Below are 19,322 nucleotides of genomic sequence, written 5' to 3'. Positions count from 1 at the left end.
TCTGATTCTGTCTGCGCACTCTTCTGATCGACTCGTTAGGTCGTTTCACGATCCTACATGTGGTATCAGAGCTCAGGAGGAAGAGTTCTTACTGTTTAGCTCGTTTTCGCAGGAATATTCTGATTCCTACACCTTCTTTTCACAATTGTTCAAATTTTCACGGTTAAAATCGGCCAAATTTTTGACATATTGTGTAAAATTGGCAATTAACAAACCCTTGAGAGTTTCAGCTTAAAATACAGCTTAAAAGTGGTTAAAATGGCCTAGAATCTAATTCCGCTCGAACGAAGCGTTTGGTGATTCCGCTTGAATTTCAAGCGAAATCAAGTGTTTGGTGTCTAAGGTTCTAATTCCGCTCCAAAATTATCCTAATTCCGCTCCAAAATCATCCTGATTTCGCTCCAAACATCTGATTTCGTTCCAAACATCTGATTCCGCTCGAGGGTTAACGTCTGATTTCGCTCGAAGTTTCCACTTGATTCCGCTTGTAAGTGAGGTTCCGCTCGAAATTTCAGTTGATTCCGCCTCGAATTGAGATCCCGCTCGAAAGTATTATTTTGATTTCGCTCCAACACATTACGTCTTGATATCGCTTGTAAAAATAGTAGACTGATTCCGCTTGAATCAGTACTGATAAGTTGTTTTTGCGTGAGGTCCAATCGGCAATCAGTTGGTATCTTTGTTGTCGGCCACATTTAAAAAGAGGTCCAATAGAATTAAACTTGATCTTGTCGGTAATATCAGTTGTCGAACCAATCAAAATATCATTGGCCCAATCAAAGTTCAGTAAATGCAATCGTGTATACATGTGAATGTCATTCTCGATCCAAGCTGTGTGTCAGATGCATTAAAATCTAGCATGAAAATTGTCAACCAACATATTAATCGGCCCAGTCAGATTATAAGTTTCAAATTGATATTGTCGATGTGAAGGTCCAATCAGACACGTTCAATTTGAAGGTCCAATAGATTGTTTGTGATAAAATCAATTGTCGGCCAATACTTGAAACCCAAATAGTTAATTGTGTTGACAGTCATTAATTGTTGATGGCCCAATCAATATTTGTGTTGACCCAATGAGAATTTAGTTTTCATTTGTGTTGACCCATTTATCAATATAAGAATTGGCCCAATCACATTGTTCTTCTTTAATCACATTTTTGTTGAATTGCTTATTTCACTTGAAGTGTTGTTTTTCAGGTGTTTTTGATTGAACAGATTCCGCTTGAAAAGGGTTCGTGGTTGGAAGTTTGTATTTTCGCTTGAAAAGGGTTGTCATGAAAAACGTGTTTCCGAATCATGGATATCAATTTCTTTAATATGACTAATGAAACAATTAATAGAATAAATGTATTAAAGAAAGAATTTGATTCGTTTTCAGGTTGTCCAAGAGAGGGTACAAAGAATATCATTGAAAGGTATAGCCATCTTGTTCGCTCAATGTCTGAGAAGGGTATTCAGAAAAGTCCAAATGAATGGGTTGAGAGATTAGCAAATGCCATACCTCAACAAGAATGGGGTACATATCTGTTGGATTTAAATAGAACTGGAGAATACTCTAGATTGACAATTTGTCAATTCATTGAGAAACTTGAAGAACAGATGGAGAGAAATGCTGATAAGAAGAAAAGTCAAAGTGGAAAATCAATATTCAAAGGAAGCAGGAATATAGGTATCCAAGTGGGAGATGAACAGATTAAAAAAATTTCAGCTTTGACGTTTGAGACGAAAGCTGTTGATAAACAGATTTCTGGGAAGTGCTTAAACTGTGAAAAATTTGAAGATGACAATGGCAAACTCTTGAAGGATGCGGAAAGTTTGACATTAGAAGTCAATAAGTTGAAAGATGAGAAGCAAACTGATGATAAACAGATTTTTATTTTGCAAGGAAATTGTGAGAAGTTGAAATCTGAATATGTCAAACTGTTGAATAATTTGAACAGTTTGACATTGGAAAACAAGAAATTGAAAGAAAATGCAAAAATTTTTGAAGAAAATTGAAAAGTTTTGAAAATGAAAAATTAGAAATGGAAAAAGATTTTCAAAGTCAAATAAAGATTCTTGAAGACGGGAGATCTGTTTTTAGCAAGAATAATATTGAAAAGCAAAAGATGATAAATTCCCATCTTCAGACGATTATTCGACTTGAAAAAGAAACTGAATGTGCTCGAAAGAAAATTAAAGAGTTAGAGTCTAAATTGAAAGGTTTTGTGACTTTTGCATCATATGTGTGTCCTGAACCGATCAATTCAGTTCCGATAAGTGACAATGTCACAAATTTTGACAAAGTCAAAATTGAAGATTGTGATGACAAATCTGATGATGAAAAAGAAAAAGAAAAAGAAGAAAAAAGGAAAACATTTTTGAAATTAAATGAAATGTTTCAAAATACTATTTTACATTCGACTGAAAAGGGGGAATGCTCTAAGCAAAAACCTTTGAAGAAGAAAATGGAACAGAATCAAAAAGTTAAAAATGAAAAAATTGAAAAAATTGTACAAAAAGAAAATAAAAGTGCATCAGATCAATCATCTAATCGCATTAAAATATCACAAAAATTGAAAAATCAAAACTCAAAAATAGTTGGTGATGTGTGGTGCAGGTTTGACCACATTGCTTCAAAGCCAAATCTAGCTTTTAGGAGGAGAAAGGATTATCACCAAGCCAAACAGTGTTTTGATTTGAATGTTTGGGCTGAAAATGGTGACTAGTACGATAACAGAGTGTGTTACAGATGCGGCTATCAAGGACACATTGCTGTTAACTGCCAGAGTTGGAATTTTGAGACAAGGAGGTGCTTTAACTGCAATATCTTAGGTCACATTGCCAGAAATTGCTCAAGGAGATCAAATGAAAGATCGAGGGCTAATTTTCAGAAAGTGGCAAAGAAACCAGTCACTGTCAAGCCCAAAGAACAGAAGGTTCAAGAACCTAAAGTTCAAGAAAAGAAAGTGAAGCTTTCTCAGGGGCAGAAAGACAGACTGAGGAAGAAGAGAAAGAAGGCCAAAGAGTATCTCGAGAAGATTTTGTCCTTGGGTACAACGGTTAATTCAGATAAAAGTTCTGATGAATCGCTTTGCTCAACAAAAAATCAGTCAAGTAAAATGAATCCATCAGATACAAATCTGAGGACAAAAGGTAGAGTAAAGGTAAAATTTGTTGATCAAACAGTTCCAATAAAGGTTGGCGATGAATCTGTTTCTCTGGAAACAAAGAAGCCACGTGTCGGCGATGAATCTGGCTCATCAAAGTCAGACAAGCCACATTCAGGCAATGATTCTGGTATGGTAAAGCCAGAAGAGCTATGTGTTGAGGTAAAAGTCGAGAATTCTGGTTTAACAATGGATGATGCAAACTTTCCACCATTGTTGAACAAGAATTCGAAATCACCCAAGGACCGTCAGGCTTGGGTGAATCTGTTTAAATAGAAAAACCTGACTTGCCGGAGTTCCCAGGTTGGTAAGCGTGGAACATGAATCAGCATCTTTCTTGAGAAATTCACTTAGGTGAAATTTCGATCGACAAGTGGTTAATCAAGGACATTAAATTGTACTTGATTTTCTACAAGTGGTGTTGAGGTTTAAAACTGGATATGATAAATCTACATGTAGATGAAGAAAACAAAGTGATGAAGTGACCCCAAACCTACAAGTGATTGGTTAACAAACTAATTTTCCGGAAAAACCATTTTGATTAAAACAAACTTAAGTGTTTTGAAATCATAATGGGAAAATAGTTTGTTGTGAGGGGGAGTTCTGATTGTTTACGCCATGTGGATGGAGAATTGATGTGATTCTCATCAAGTTGTCAAGTTTGTACAGGTTGTTTCAAATTTTCCCATAAAATCAAAATTGAAACATATTTGATTTTAGGGGGAGTAAAATTTTAAAAAAAATTAAAAAATTTGAAAAGATCAAAAACATGAAAAATTTAAAAATGAGTTTTGCTGAAACAAGAGGATATGATAGAAAATCAGTGGACTATCACAGCATGCTAAAGAAATGTAAAGTCTAAAAGTGATAAACGGTCTCACTAAAGATGTGACGATAGGCTCAGCTAGACTAGTAGATTTGCAATAACGATACAAACATAAAGGAAAAGCCTAGTTCTAGTGGAAAACATGATCAAAAGCATAGTACTTAGTTTTGTCCTTCTTGATTGTGTACCTGCTCAGTAATCGCTGAATGCCAAAAAGCATAAAAACTGGTTAAGTTTGTGAGCTTTCACAACTTTGCTGAAAATGACACTGTGATTGTGTATTTCTTTTGCAAAGATTTAAACTTGTTTTATTTATTTATTTTGTTTAAGCATTGGACATCCTCTGCGTATATGTGAGTATCGACCTGGATGTTATTGCCTAAACGTTCTGCTTTATTTTCTTTGGTGTTTCGTTTAAGCTTTGGATCACCTCTACGTATACGGAAGTATCGACCTGGTGGTTAAAGCCTAAACAATTTCAACTTATTTTTAGTTTCTTTATTTTGTTTAAACATTGGACTTTCTCTGCGTATACGGAAGTATCGACCTGATTGTTAATGTTTAAACATTCTGCGTTATTTTTTCACAAATCACAGTTGATGAAAGTTTAAAGGCATTACTTGAGTTAGTGTATTGCATGATGAGGGGATATGCTGAGATCGTGGGGTCCATAAGAATTTTGTGCAAAATTAATATACCTTAATGTATCTGTAAGCATTTCGAAAGTTTTTAGTTTGAGTTTATGTGGACAACAATATTGTCAATCTATGTGAATTGTTTAAAACTTAAAACGATTAAAAGCTTAACGGTGCTTGTGATATGTCTCAAAACTGATATGATCCTCTTTCACAAACTCTCAAAAATAATATTTGTACATATTTCATTCCCGCATTTAATTTTTGTTCTTGCATTTTTGTTTCATATCCAAAAATCCAAAAAGATTTTCGACAACTGATGATGGAAAGCTGATATTCAAAATCTCAAAGGCTAAACAAGACGAACTGATGGTTTGGATAAGAATGTTTGAATTGAAATTTTTCATCAGAATTTAGAATGTTTCAAATTTTGGAAAGTTCTTTAATGAGTAAATCCTCAAATGTTTAGATGATTCATTAATTTGAATGACAATATTGTTTGTCATATGTTTGAGAGTTTGAGATGTGTAGGTCTCTGATCCTGTTGTTAAAGGGAGCCAGGAGATGAATCAGAACCTGTAAAAAACTTATGTTTTGATGAGAAGATGTGTGTAGGTGAAAGAAAGGTTTCTGATCCTGTTGCTACGGAAAGCCAGGAGATGCATCAGAACCTGAGAAGAGCTTAATCAGAGAAAATGCCAGGATGTAATTTCAAAGGCGATAACAAATTCCAGACGGAGATCCCAGCATGGTGAAAGGGGGAGTCTGATAAGAGTTAGAGCCAGAGAAAGATCCGGGTACATGATTCCAGGAAAAGTTCCTGTAGAAGACCGATCAAGATTGAAGAGTCGTCATATTGAAGACTCTCACTGAAGATTCCGTCAACATTCAAGGGGGAGTCTGTTGGTGCAGTTGTCTATCGACTTCATCTTCGTTCAAGTCTTAGTTTAGGGTTGATTGTATAGTGCACGAGAATTGAGAAAACATGATTTAGTGTTGATTCCGCTCGAAATGACACCTTGTCATTTGGAGCGAAATCACTTAAGTTCTTGATTCCGCTCGAGATGGTTTTCACTGATTCCGCTCGAAATGCACATGCATGTTCAATATGCTGATTCCGCTCGAAATGCACATGCATGTTCAATATGCTGATTCCGCTCAAAATGCACATGCATGTTCAAGCGGAACCCCAAGCCTATATATAGGCAGTCTCGAGCGAAATCAAGTAGTTCAGTTCTTGTATGTGACGACGAAGCCCTGTCAAAACGTCTCCAGCTTGTATATTGTTAGAAGATCAATAAATAGAGACAAATTAGTGATTTCTAGTGTTAAACAAGCTAAACAAAGACATAGTCAATGAATTCCGCCTCTGATTCTGTCTGAGCACTCTTCTGATCGACTCGTTAGGTCGTTTCACGATCCTACATAATCTATTAATTTGAAAACCTATTTAATAAAATATTGGCCCAGTGGTCAAAAAGCCTACCTTCCGAGTAGAGATCCATGTACGACTCCCGCTTGAGGCATTTTCGAGAGACATCTGGATTAAAGGACGAATCGGGGTTTTATCCCGGGTTCAAACCTAACGGGAGGCGAGAGTTTACGGATTCCATCTGATTTCCGTGCATATGGGGCACAGTCTCATGGTGGTTGAGGAGCCAACCTAAGAAATAGCCCCGAATAAAATGGGTTTAGACGTGAGATTTTTTGCTGTTTAGAAAAAACAAAAAGGGAAAATCGCCAAAATGGCCACGTTTTGGTCAAAGTTTCCAAACTAGCCTGGTCAACCGTCTCGTGGAGACGTCTAAAATCTGCTGAGACGTCTTGACGGCTGCCCAACCACAACGTGCCACGTGTCCGACAGATAACTCATGGTTCTTGACGTCTTGGCTAAGACGTTAGCGACGGCTTGAGACGTTTCATAATGGCTAGCCGTTAAGCTGATACTTTTGCATGGCTTGAGACGTTTCAAGCCGGCTTCGAGACGTTTGAACACGGCTTGAGACGTTTCATTATATAAATATATTTTTTTTAATATTTGATTGTAATGTTTTTTTTTTCTTTTTTAAATATTAGTTTCTAATTACTTTTTTAATACAATTTTTTAAAACACTGAAAATAAAAAAAACCGGTCACATGGGGGGATCGAACTCGGGGCGTTTCATTCAACAAACGACGTCGTGACCAGTCGGGCTAAGCCCTCATCCGTTGATATGTTAGACATATATTAAATATATAAGAATTTGTTTTTTAGAATTTGTCTTTAAACTCTAACCCGGTTAGTTATAAGTTTATAATTTATATCAAAAATATTGAATGTTTTTTTTTAGTTTAGATTGTTTGTTATTATAAATATATATTTATTTATTAATTTTTTTAATGTTTTATTTTATTTTTAAAAGTTTTAGACGATTGAGACGTTTCACGGTTTCCAACGTTACAAACGTTTGAGACGTTTGAGACGTGTCAGACGTTTGAGACGTTTCCCGATTTTCGAAGATATTTTCAAGACGTTTGGAACCGGTTTTTAAGTCGTTCACAATTTCCACCCTGTTATACACAATGTTTTCTTGTTCACCATATTTTCTACAACATTGGTGTTCACAGCTTCAAAAAATGGGCAGACCCCCGGATTCAACAAATGGTTCTAGGAAGTTATCTACAACTGGTCTAACAAGTCATCTACAACGGACACAGATCTTCCCAGTTTTGGTGGGATCAGATCTGATATCCCCTTCTACGTGCTCTGCGGGGTTGATCGGGTTCAAGAACTCATCTACAACGGACACGTGAAGGGTTAAACGGGTTGTTCAGGTAATGACGATTCTACCCGTTTTGGATGGTTGATAAGCCTTTGGCTAACACAATGGGCTCTCACCAGTGTGTTCGCCAGGTCTTGTAACATCACCCAGCGGGGGAACCGCTTAACCAAATTTGAACAACCCGTTACATATCACCTAGGCCAAAATAAATGTGGGTTGATGGAACTTACCAGTTCACAACCCATACTATTTTTTCCTAGGTGTTTTGATGCGAATTTCCGGAATCAACTTTCGGATGGGAAACCCCATTTTAAATTTATGGAAGTTGCGGGTTAAAACATTGTAGTTCAAATGAAGTAGCGGTTTAGTGTATTCTAGTTCAAATGAAGTAGCGGTTTAGTGTATTCTAGTTCAAAAGATTATATTTGTATCAGTGTTATGTTATTCGGATTATGTACTTTGTATTCAATAATAATAAAGTTAAAAATTTTACTATTTTACGTTTTAATTCTTGCTCAATCAGTATTATCAATGTGTTTAAAGATGTTATAAATTCAAGGCGTTTAAGACGTTTCAACCTGTTAAAAATTCAAGACGTTTCAACCTTTCAACAGCCACTTCACCACCTATATATACCCCTAAATCTAAACATTCACACGCCGTTCTTGTTCTTCCACATCTTTGTTCATCTTTCTACACACAACCACACATGGCTGCTCACGGGTGGACGGAAGTTGAGGACATAGCTTTGGTGGAGGCTTGGGAGGAGGTGTATGTCAATCCTCCTCGTCGAGGGCAGGGGGGTCTATGGGTCCGGGTGCAACAATATTTTGCACAACTCCGTGGTCCGAACCACGGCCGTACCGTTGATGCGTTATCTTCAAGGTTTCGGGTTATACGGTTGGAATGTAAGAAGTTCGAGAATTACTACAAGTCTGTGGAAAATTCATCCGAGGGCCTTAGCGAGGACGACATCAAGGCGGTTGCCCTTATCAACTTCCGCCACGATGAAGGACATGATTTCGAACATGTCTCGCAGTGGGAAACGATTAGGGTTTGGATTTAGATGTTTGTTTGTTTTTTTATCTTTTTTGGGAATGTAATGTTTTTTTTCTTTAAGGAATGTAATGTTTTTTTTCTTTTGTAAATATTTGTTTTTTAAATTTAACGTTTAGTATGTATTTCCCTTATTTACTATAATGTTTTAAAAGTTAAACCTTAAAATAATAGCACGTCTGTATATATAAATATATGTCTAGAATATTAACGGATGAGGGCTTAGCCCGACCGGTCACCACGTCGTTTGTTGAATGAAACGTCCCGAGTTCGAACCCCCCATGTGACCGGTTTAACAGTTGTGTTTTTGTTTTAATGTCTTTGAGTTATTAATATTTAATATTAAAGTCTGTATATATATAATATATGTCTAGAATATTAATGGATGAGGGCTTAGCCCGACCGGTCACCACGTCGTTTGTTGAATTACACGTCCCGAGTTCGAATCCCCCATGTGACCGGTTTTTAGGTATTTTTTTGTTTTAATGTTTTTGAATTATTAATATTTAATATTAAAGTCTGTATATATATAATATATGTCTAGAATATTAACGGATGAGGGCTTAGCCCGACTGGTCACCACGTCGTTTGTTGAATTACACGTCCCGAGTTCGAATCCCCCATGTGACCGGTTTTTAGGTATTTTTTTGTTTTAATGTTTTTGAGTTATTAATATTTAATATTAAAGTCTGTATATATATAATATATGTCTAGAATATTAACAGATGAGGGTTTAGCCCGACCGGTCACCACGTCGTTTGTTGAATTACACGTCCCGAGTTCGAATCCCCCATGTGACCGGTTTTTAGGTATTTTTTTTGTTTTAATGTTTTTGGGTTATTAATATTTAATATTAAAGTCTGTATATATATATATATATAATATATGTCTAGAATATTAACGGATGAGGGCTTAGCCCGACCGGTCACCACGTCGTTTGTTGAATTACACGTCCCGAGTTCGAATCTCCCATGTGACTGGTTTTTAGGTATTTTTTTGTTTTAATGTTTTTGAGTTACACTTAAGTCCCTGTGTTTGTAAAACTGACGCAAACCGTCCCTGAATTAGTTAGTTAACTCAAAGTTAAAAAAATAAATAGATGGAGTTAAGTTAGTGGACTGAAATGGTTACGGAAATGAACCTAATGGGCTGAAAACGTTATTTTTGACAAACCTCAGGGATGAAAACATGAATCTAACTCTTATAAAAGAAAAGAAATATCAAATTGGAACATTTGATTCAACATGTCCTCGTCTTCTACCTCTGGTCTAATTCGAAGACCAAGACTTTTCAAGGTCGATTTGGATGGAAATGTGTACTGTCATCATGACATTCTTGCTGTTCTTCGGGTTGCTGGACTTAAAAGTCAAAGACATGGTGAAGAATTTTACGGGTGTTCTCACAGGCCTGTAAGTTGGATTTGGTTTTTTGTAGATAGTCAATTGCAATTACTTTATAGTTGCTGTGTTTTTGTAGAGAGGTGATTGCAAATTCTTCTTGTGGAAACAAGATGTTGATAATATGTTCGTTGAACGTTCATACGGCACCTCAACTACAGTGACGTTTAAAGACATGAAGATAAAGAACCTAGGATTACAAAACCAGTTATTAATAGAAGAGAACAATAACTTGAAAGCAATGAGATTTGACCCAAAGATGAAGTCGAAGAAACTATATGTGCTAAGCTTTTTAATTGCAATTGCAATATTGTTGTATTTGTGGAATTAGTATGTATTGCATTGCTATCCTATTTAGTGTTTGTAAGTTGCGTTATTGGCATCTTACGCGAGAATCTAGACAAAGAGTTAATAGACTCCGCACTATTAGATGTCATATAGTGGTATCGATTGCCGGGACAATGAGCTCTTGCCCATCTACAAAACCCAATATTTGTTAAAACCTGCCGTATTCGAGGAACAGCAAGACACAAAGCATTAAATGACTCGTTAAAGTCAGACATCCGATAAGATTTACACGTCTTCCACCATAGTGCCTCGTACTCTTTTTTTTAGACGACGGCAAACGTAAATTCATCATTAAATGACGACAACACAAGCCGTGGTACACACGTGGAAACACATTTCTAACACCTACATGTATCGAATTCGCCCTATCCGAAATGATCGCCATATCTGCTATTTCACCAACACAATCTCTAAGCTTTGAGAGAAACCATGTCCAAGATTCACCATCCTCTGATTTTCCAATGCCATAAGCAAGTGGTAAAATCTGATTATTTCCATCCATGCCCACTGCTAAAAACAACGTCCCTTTAAATTCACCCTTTAGGTGTGCCGCGTCAATGATAACGACAGGTCTTAGATTAAACATAAAGCTACGAATCTGAAAATTAATGAAAATGAAATAAGACAAAAACCCATGTTACTTTAAAAAAAATAAGAGAAAGTAGAAAATAAAATGTGTAATTTACCGCAGCCCCTAAAGCAACAAAAACCATTTCAAAACGACTCTGCTCATCAACCAAGATGTGGGTAACGCTTCCAGGATTTGCAAGTTTCAAATTGTAACAATATATTGGTAGTTCGGCAAAAGAGTCTCGTATTGTTCCTTGTAGTAGTTCAAGTGCATAGCTTTTACCACTCCAAGCTTGAAGGTTTGTTATCTCAACCTCGAACCTTTGTCTAAAATCTTTGACAATCTCTTTCGCTCGATATATCCTACCACTGTCTTTTAGTTGTTCCTTCAAAAAGTGACCCAAAACCTTTGGGTTAGCCTGACGGAAATGTGGGTGTGTTTGCGTCTTTGAACAGGTGTGTCTATCGTTCATATGTTTAACAAACCATAAATTGCCACAAGGAATAGCATGAGCCTTAAATCGCCATTCACAACCATCACCCCTGCATGAAACTTCATACCGTGTCTTAGATGATCTATCAACTTTAAACTCGAAATGCTCTAACAAACATTTCTTTCCCAACTCGAGCTTCATCTCTTCTTTGTTATTGAATATATGACCGGCCTCGAACACTATAGATGAAGAACCTGATTCGTTGTGAGACGTTAAAGATTTTTCAAAATATTTTTCTAAATTAGGACACTCATCGTTTAAAACATCAAAACTTTCTTTTACTGGAATATTTAGATCTGGAGCTTTGAAATTGTTTAAACAAGACAAACCAGAGGAACCAACATCAGACTCTTGAATAACATATAATTTATATAATTCAAAAGGATTCTGCATCGCCAAATCAAAAAAAAAAAAAAAAAAAATCTAACATCTCAATCATTGATTATATCGATCGGATCAGTAAACGTAGACATCCGGTATGACAACCGTGTAATGTTTGGAGTATCACACATCTTAGAAACATAGTTTAAAAAACTATTATATGAATGATCTGTTTCAATTTCTAAACCACGTCTCCTTGAATCGACACCAGTAACATACTCAATGTTTCCGTTAATGACATCCCACTTCCCCCCAGTATAAACAACAAACTTGACCCTCATGTTGTGAGATAATCACCAAAAAACAATATTTCCCTTAAAGTTCGTGTTTAAAATTAAGGGATCTATATAAATTCATAAACAAACAGCTTGAAATTCATATAAAACGTCTTAAATTCATATAAAACGTCTTGAAATCGTACAACACGTCTTAAAATCCTCCAACAAACGTCTTAAAATAAGAAATGGAGAAAAATGGCTCAAGCCGGCTAAAGGGAGAAAAATGGCTCAAGCCGGCCAGAAACGACTCAAGCCGAGGGGAAACGTCTCAAGCCGTCTTGATTAACGGCTAGCCATAATGAAACGTCTCAAGCCGTCGATAACGTCTTAGCCAAGACGTCAAGAACCCTGATTCCTTTGTCGGACACGTGGCACGTTGTGGTTGGGCAGCCGTCAAGACGTCTCACCATATTTTAGACGTCTCCACGAGACGGTTGACCAGGCTAGTTTGGAAACTTTGACCAAAACGTGACCATTTTGGCGATTTTCCCAAACAAAAAACGAAATGCAAGTGGTAGTCTCTGCTCTTACCGACAAAATCCAAGCTACAACTTGTAAGAAAATTACCGACAAAATCCAAGCTACAATGCAAGTTGCAGTCTACAAAATCCTAATCTACCATGATCTCAGGTCTTACAATTTTTCAACAACAATAAAAGAAAATAAACACAAAAGCAAAAAGAAACAAAAATAGCAACATAGTTTAACCAAATAACCATCTCCTTCTTTTCTTCCTTCATCTTTTCCCACTCTTTTTTCTCCCTCTTCAACTCCTTAAACACCCGACAACACCTCAACCTTTCTTCATCATCCCCAACTTTTCTTCTAACACCATTAACCTCCATCATAACCCCTTCAACAATCTTCAAAAACTCCACCCCATTCACACACACACCATCCATATCCTGCACTTTCATCACCACCTCCTTCACATACAACCCCACCCCCTTTTCACCCACCCCCAACACCACTTGTATCCTACACCGAACTATCTCATCCGGGTCACACCCGGGTAAAACCGTCGCGTATCGGATAATACTCTCGTTTGTCACCCAGTCTTGCCTCGCACTAACCGCTTTAATGCTTGAGAGGTTACACGCCCGCTTCCGGGTCGGGTCGATTATGATCCAGTTTAGTTTAACCGATTCTTTTAGGTGTCTCAGTGTTGCCGCGTCCGCTCCGGCTATTTCGTCGACCGTCAAGTCAATGGGTCGGGCGATTCTAAACGGGTCGGACCCGGTTCCAGCTCCGGGTCGGATACGGGTCGGGTCATTTTGAATCCGGGTCGGGTCAAGTCGGGTACGGGTCGGGTTGTCTTCGGATAGTTCGGTGAGGAAACCGGAAGATAGGAAATGAGAGGTGATATCGGTGAACATTGGTTTGGAGAAAATGACGTCGTTTTGGTAACAAATATCGACGGTGGAGATGAGTTGAGATGGGGAGGAGTGAGATGAAGGGTGGAGATTGCAAGATGGGTGATCATATTTGGTGTGGGACCAGGAGCGGCGGGGGTTGCGGTGGGTGAGGTCGGTGGTGATGGTGGGGAAGGAGTCGAGGAAGAAAGAGCGGTGGCCGGAGGGGAAGGTGGAGATGACGGAGTTGACGTGGGGGTGGGTGGTTGAGGGGAAGGTGGATTGAGAGATCGGAAACCAGAGAGTGTCGTCGGAGCAGAGGGATTTGAGGGAGGAGGAGGCCGTGGCGGTGGCGGAAAGCGATGGGCCGTCGAGGCGGGGGAGGATGTGGGTGTGGATGATGTCCGGGTGGAGATCGGTGAGAGTGGTGGCCATGGTTATGGGTGGGTGGAGATCGGTGAGAGTGGTGGCCATGACCAATGGGTTGGTATTGTTTATGTTATTTGTAATGATACAAGCTTAGTGGGAATATTTATAAATGAGCAATGGGTTGTATTGTTTATGTCAATCATACAACTTTACTGGTAATTGGGGCCCATCGTATTATAATAGTTAGTGGTATTTTAGGGTGGGACAAGAATTTATAGCTATTAGAGCATTCACATCTAAAAAAGTAAATTGCGAGTGTGGGGTTTTTAAAATATAAAGAGTATAAAAAATGATTGTGAGTGGAGGAGAGAGAAAATGTTATTGTTCATCTGTATATTTGGGGGACACTGTTCACCCACTATAATTTTTTAATATATATTGAAAGTGGTTGTGAGTGAAGGAGAGAGAAAAATGTAATGATAAAGGTATAAAAATATTATTTAATTGAAAACTAGCATTAAGGGCCCCCGCGTTGCGGGGGCGCCGGGAGGTGGGGATACACCGTGCCAAGTAGCACTGATGCTACACAGCTACCAGCGATCAACAACACCAGAAAAGCTCGTTAAAATAAAATAAATAAAAAGAAAAAATAACACCGAACGAAAAGCATACGTAAAATCGTTGAACCACGTATATTAGTTGCGACATGTTAATGCGAAAAAACCACGCACGTTGCGACGAACCTGTCAAACAGGGAAAATAGACGCGTTGTGAGGGTCCTGTCAAACAGGAAAAAATAGTTGAAAAAACTTTGAAACCCACACGTACGTTATGGCGTGTTTACTCGCAAAAGTATCACAAAACGTAAAACGAAAAAATTGAAAAAGATGAAAAATACATGGATCAAAGTTGAAAATAAAAATGTGTTTGGGTTAAATTGCAAAAGATGAAAACTTTTGGGTTAAAAGTAAAAAAAAGCAAAAAGGTTAAAATGCAAAACATAAAACATTTGGGTTAGAAATGAAAAATCAACAATTTTTTTTGAAACACTCCCCATGCTTAAGTTACAAATCATAATGCACAAACATTTTGTTAACTTATAATATGGTAATGAGAGACAAAAAAATATTTGTTTTTAGTGGAAATATATTGATATAGGAGTTGTTTTTTAGTGGAATGTATGTATAATTTTAGAGGGCTGGATGTGAATGCTCTTAGCTACTGAATTCCGATTCTCGAAAAAGGTTTTCGCTAACTTTATTAGGTTCTTCCAGAATTGGTATGCATGTATTTTTTTTATGGCCAGCAGAATAATTTCGATACTTCGAGAGTAATCCGAGTTCACCATCAATTTCAGGGAAATCACGGTAACCCATCCGTCTGTAGGCACGGTGATGAAAATTAACAGTAAACCCCGTTTTTCTCAAGAATCGTACCCAGGTTTTCCTGGTCTCCTATCATTGTCCACTAGTGTCTCATTCTACACCAAATGAGAGTTAAACATGCATCTCTCAAGATAAATGTAAGTCTTGCACCACTTAATCTACAGATAATTCGATAAAATAAAAAAAAAAAGTGGAAACTAGGGGATGCATTTATAAATCATAAATGAACTACCTAGCCTTGTTTCATTGGATAAAAAAAGTGGAAACCAGGGAATGCATTTATAGCCCATGGCTTTCTAGCCTAGTGGCATCTTGGTGGTGAGATAAGGCTTTAGGACTAATAGGTCCTGGGTTCGATTCCCACAAGGGAGGTTTTCTCATATTTATTGGGTTTCCTCCTAAATTGGTGTATAGGCATTATGCCTGGTGGAGATGGATATGATCGGGTGGTTCCGCTGGTGGTACAATGATACTCCAGTGGTACGTCAGTGATCCAAATTTGTCATTCAAAAAAAAAAGAGAATGCATTTATAAATCATAAATGAACCATCTAGACTTGTTTAATTAATGATCCAAATTTATTAGTTAAAAAAATGAAACTAAGGGATCACTATTCTCACATGTCTAAATCTTATTCACGTATTTTTTTCACTCTATCACTCTATATATATATATCTATGTATGTATAGCTACAGAGGAGAGAGAAGAGTGTATAAGTATTAACTCCCTTTATAAATCATAAATAATCTATCTAGACTTGTATAATTAAAAAGTTGATTTACAGGTATACTTAGACTACGGGTGTGGTGGGGTTTAGATTGGGTGCATTGCTCGACACATGATAGGTGTGGGCTTCACTAGTTCACACCCAAAAAAAGTGGGGTGTGGAAGGGGCGTGGTCAGGTCGGCGTTATGGGAGAGGCTAGCCAAACGGTTATCAACACCCAACCAACCATTGCCAGACACGTCACCCTAGGCCAGCGTCCCACGGCAAGCACTATTGCCACACCAAACGGGCAACGCTCACCAAAACGGCCACCCGGGATAGAGCACCCGGCGTTAAAGGGCCAACAATGCCCCTTGGCCACGCCCACACCCACCACTCTTAGGAAAAACCAATGGGCTTCGTAGCCAACTATCATATCTAAGTTTTTTTTTTATAAAAACAAAGTACACCTAGCTAGTTTAAGAGCATTCACATCTAATCCACTAAAAATATACATACATCCCACTAAAAAACAACTCCTATATCAATATATTTCCACTAAAAACAAATACTTTTTCTCTCTCCTTTTCAATATATATTACATTTTCTCTCTCCTCCACTCGCAACCACTTTCAATATATATTAAAAAAGTATAGGGGGTGAACAGTGTCCCCCCATATATACAGATGAACAGTAACATTTTCTCTCTCCTCTACTCACAACCACTTTTTATACTTCTTATATTTTAAAAACCCCCACACAAATTTTGGTGGTTTGGATGAGAATGCTCTAAGACATGTGAAGGGAAAAATGTTTACATTGGAAGGTAAAATTAGATAGTTTATGAATTAGTTATTTTAGAAAAACTAAATTATTTATTTGTTGCCCGTTTACTTTTTATATTGATGTAACGTAATGTAATTTAATTTTTATTTGAAGAGTTAATTGTCTTTCATATCCTTGAATACATACGTTAGCACATAGTATAAATTTAAAAGTGAGATTACAGTGGGTGTGTGTGAGTTGACTGTTTTTGTAAGAGCTTTAACATCTGATCCCCATTCCTAATCATATTCTTAAATTTGATGGAAAATGACAAAAAAAAAAAAAAAAAACAAAAAAAAACATAGAAAAAATCTGTACAACCCATCCTTTATTCTCATACACATTCCACATATCTTTAACGGAAAACAACCTAATTCTCAAAATTTGTTTCTCCTGTTTTATATATATATATATATATATATATATATATATATATATATATATATATATATATATATATATTTAGGGTGTCCGGAGTGGACGGTAAAGGGGGGCGGCAAACTCGGTTTACTGAGCGGGAACACCGCCGCCGACCCCTTTACCGATCGGCAAACATAAAGGGGCGGGGACAGCTTGCCGACTCGGTATTCTTCAATCTTTTGACCGTTTGTGCTTTCCAACGATAATAATACCGTTAAAGTAAAAAAATATATATATTTTTTGTTTAAAAAAATTACACTATACATACTAGACCAAATACCTTCTTTGTCATCCACTTTTTTACATCCAACTCTCTGTAAACTTTCAAATATTTTGATAAAAATGGAAGGCTCATAAAAGAAGGGTGAAGGCAATAAGAAAATGTAGGCTCCGGTTCGAACTCGAGGGGTCAAGATAAACGTGGTTCGGGTGGTACTAGTGGCCCGTTTCATCCGCAACTTGGGTTTGCGAATCAAACCCAACCTCCATTTTATTTCAACCAACCCATGTATCAACCTTTCGGTTATGATACCCAACCCATCCAAAATTGGATGCAACACGGTCCGACGATGGCTCGACCCGGTTATTATGATTACCCCCTAGAATCACAAAATGCTTTTGACCCGTTTGCTTTTCAAACCTCAATGTCACAATCACCAAGAGACTTACAAAATGACTCCGATGAGGAGTTCGTGGCGGAAACCCAAGAACAAGAGTTGGATGAGGATGAAGATGTTGCGGTTGAAGAAGTTGTAGCCGAACCGGGAAGAAAAGGAAAAGCGAAATGGGAAAATTGGACGCATAGACAAGAAGAGGCGTTAGCAAAGGCTTATGTTCATTGCACTTTGAATAAAAAGAAAGGCAATCAACAAAGGGCGGATGGGTTTTGGAAGAAAGTTCTAAACCACTACAATGAAACGGTCGGAGGAAGTAACCGAACCCACCACCAAGTTCACTCAAAATGGATGCCGATGCAAACAAAAATTAACACATTCAACAGCCTATATCATCAAGCGGTAATTTTTTTATACGGTTTATTTTTTAACGAATTATTTGGATTAAGTTGTTGATAATTTATTATTTTAGGATCGTTTACGTCCTAGCGGGGAGGACGATGCTTATGCAATGAAGCAAGCGCTAAAGGATTACAAAAACAAAGAAAAAATTGACTTTGCTCATATTGCGGCTTGGGAGGTTGTTAGAACAAATCAAAAGTGGTCGCTGGTACCTTTATTGAATGAAGAAAGCTCCGACTTGGGTCGAAAAAGAAAGTCTTCGGATTCAGGAAATTATGCACGAGGATCACCGAATGTCGAAATCTCGAGCGGATCCGATCTTCCCGACATAAACGAGAATCCTTCACCACCACCAAGACGACAAGCGAGGAAGGACAAAAAGGACAAAGGCCCGTCTTCAACAAACGAAAATCCAAGAGATATAACACACAAATTCGAATAGTACAAGGCCATGAAAAAAGAGATAATGGAAATTAAACGTATACGAGAAGAAAAATACTTGACCTTGGCGGATGAGCAACGAGAGGCGTTGCGACAAACAATGTTCGACAAGGACTTGGAGACGTATAATCGGCCCACCGACAATGTTCACCCTGCTATGTTGGCAATCACACTCGCTAGAAAACGTGAGATCGCAAAAAAATATGGATGGCCTTGTGATTTTTAGTTTTTTTTTAAAGTTAGATTTTATTTAAGATGTAATGATTTATTTTTATTTAAGATGTAATGCTTTATTTTTATTTAAAATGTAATGCTTTATTTTTATTTATAAAAAGTTTATGTTTTTTCCATTTTATCTTAAATTTAAAAAAAAAACCAGAAAATAAAAAAAAAAGTTTACCACTTCAGCAAGTGTTTAAACCATTGCCAACACTTTTCAGCAAAGTTTAAACACTTTTGCCTGATTGACATGGCGAGCTCTGATTGGTCGGTTTTTTAGTTTAGCACTTCAAAGTGTTTAACCACTCCTTACACCCTTATATGGGTGGATGTAACAGAAGAAAGAGAAAAATATTAGAAAGAAGAATAAAGAAATATTATGTATTTGATTAGAAATTAAGGAATATGATGTAGGAGTTTCTAAAGAATTTAAAAAATTAAATTTTTAGTTAAATTATATGATTAGGGATGGAAGATGGAATAACAATGCTCTAAGAAACACTTTTAATTATTTTAGAATATAAAATATTAAAATTAAAATATGGTTATCACATGAATTCCTAAAATGATGAATTGAACTCGTATAAGCATTTGGAACATTGCTATTAACATAACCCTTCTGCTTATATATTATGTTACTCCACCCATTTCACAAAAAATTCGGCCAGAATATATCTTAAAACATAGATT

At 37.1% G+C, this 19,322-nt stretch overlaps 3 protein-coding genes across 3 annotated transcripts; 1 reads left to right on the top strand and 2 right to left on the bottom strand.

Annotated features, from left to right (window-relative positions):
• Positions 1 to 10,178: 10,178 nt before the first annotated feature.
• Positions 10,179 to 11,902, bottom strand: LOC110913956. Its single transcript, XM_022158772.1, has 4 exons — positions 11,762 to 11,902; positions 10,863 to 11,627; positions 10,526 to 10,774; positions 10,179 to 10,331 (listed from the first exon to the last, which is right to left on the bottom strand). Exons 1-4 carry the CDS (start codon positions 11,900 to 11,902, stop codon positions 10,179 to 10,181), a joined length of 1,308 nt encoding a protein of 435 aa, XP_022014464.1.
• Positions 11,903 to 12,401: 499 nt separating this feature from the next.
• On the bottom strand, positions 12,402 to 13,768 carry LOC110912070 (F-box protein At2g27310). Its single transcript, XM_022156742.2, has one exon. It carries the CDS (start codon positions 13,723 to 13,725, stop codon positions 12,526 to 12,528), a length of 1,200 nt encoding a protein of 399 aa, XP_022012434.1. The 5' UTR covers positions 13,726 to 13,768; the 3' UTR covers positions 12,402 to 12,525.
• Positions 13,769 to 17,525: 3,757 nt separating this feature from the next.
• Positions 17,526 to 18,414, top strand: LOC110913957. Its single transcript, XM_022158773.1, has 2 exons — positions 17,526 to 17,972; positions 18,043 to 18,414. The coding sequence occupies exons 1-2, from the start codon at positions 17,526 to 17,528 to the stop codon at positions 18,412 to 18,414; spliced, it is 819 nt and encodes a 272-aa protein (XP_022014465.1).
• The last annotated feature ends 908 nt before the right edge of the window (positions 18,415 to 19,322 follow it).

The sequence above is a fragment of the Helianthus annuus genome, chromosome 15 (genome assembly GCF_002127325.2).
Source record: "Helianthus annuus cultivar XRQ/B chromosome 15, HanXRQr2.0-SUNRISE, whole genome shotgun sequence".
NCBI classification, from domain to species: domain Eukaryota; kingdom Viridiplantae; phylum Streptophyta; class Magnoliopsida; order Asterales; family Asteraceae; genus Helianthus; species Helianthus annuus.
This window is presented reverse-complemented; position numbering and strand designations above follow the sequence as displayed.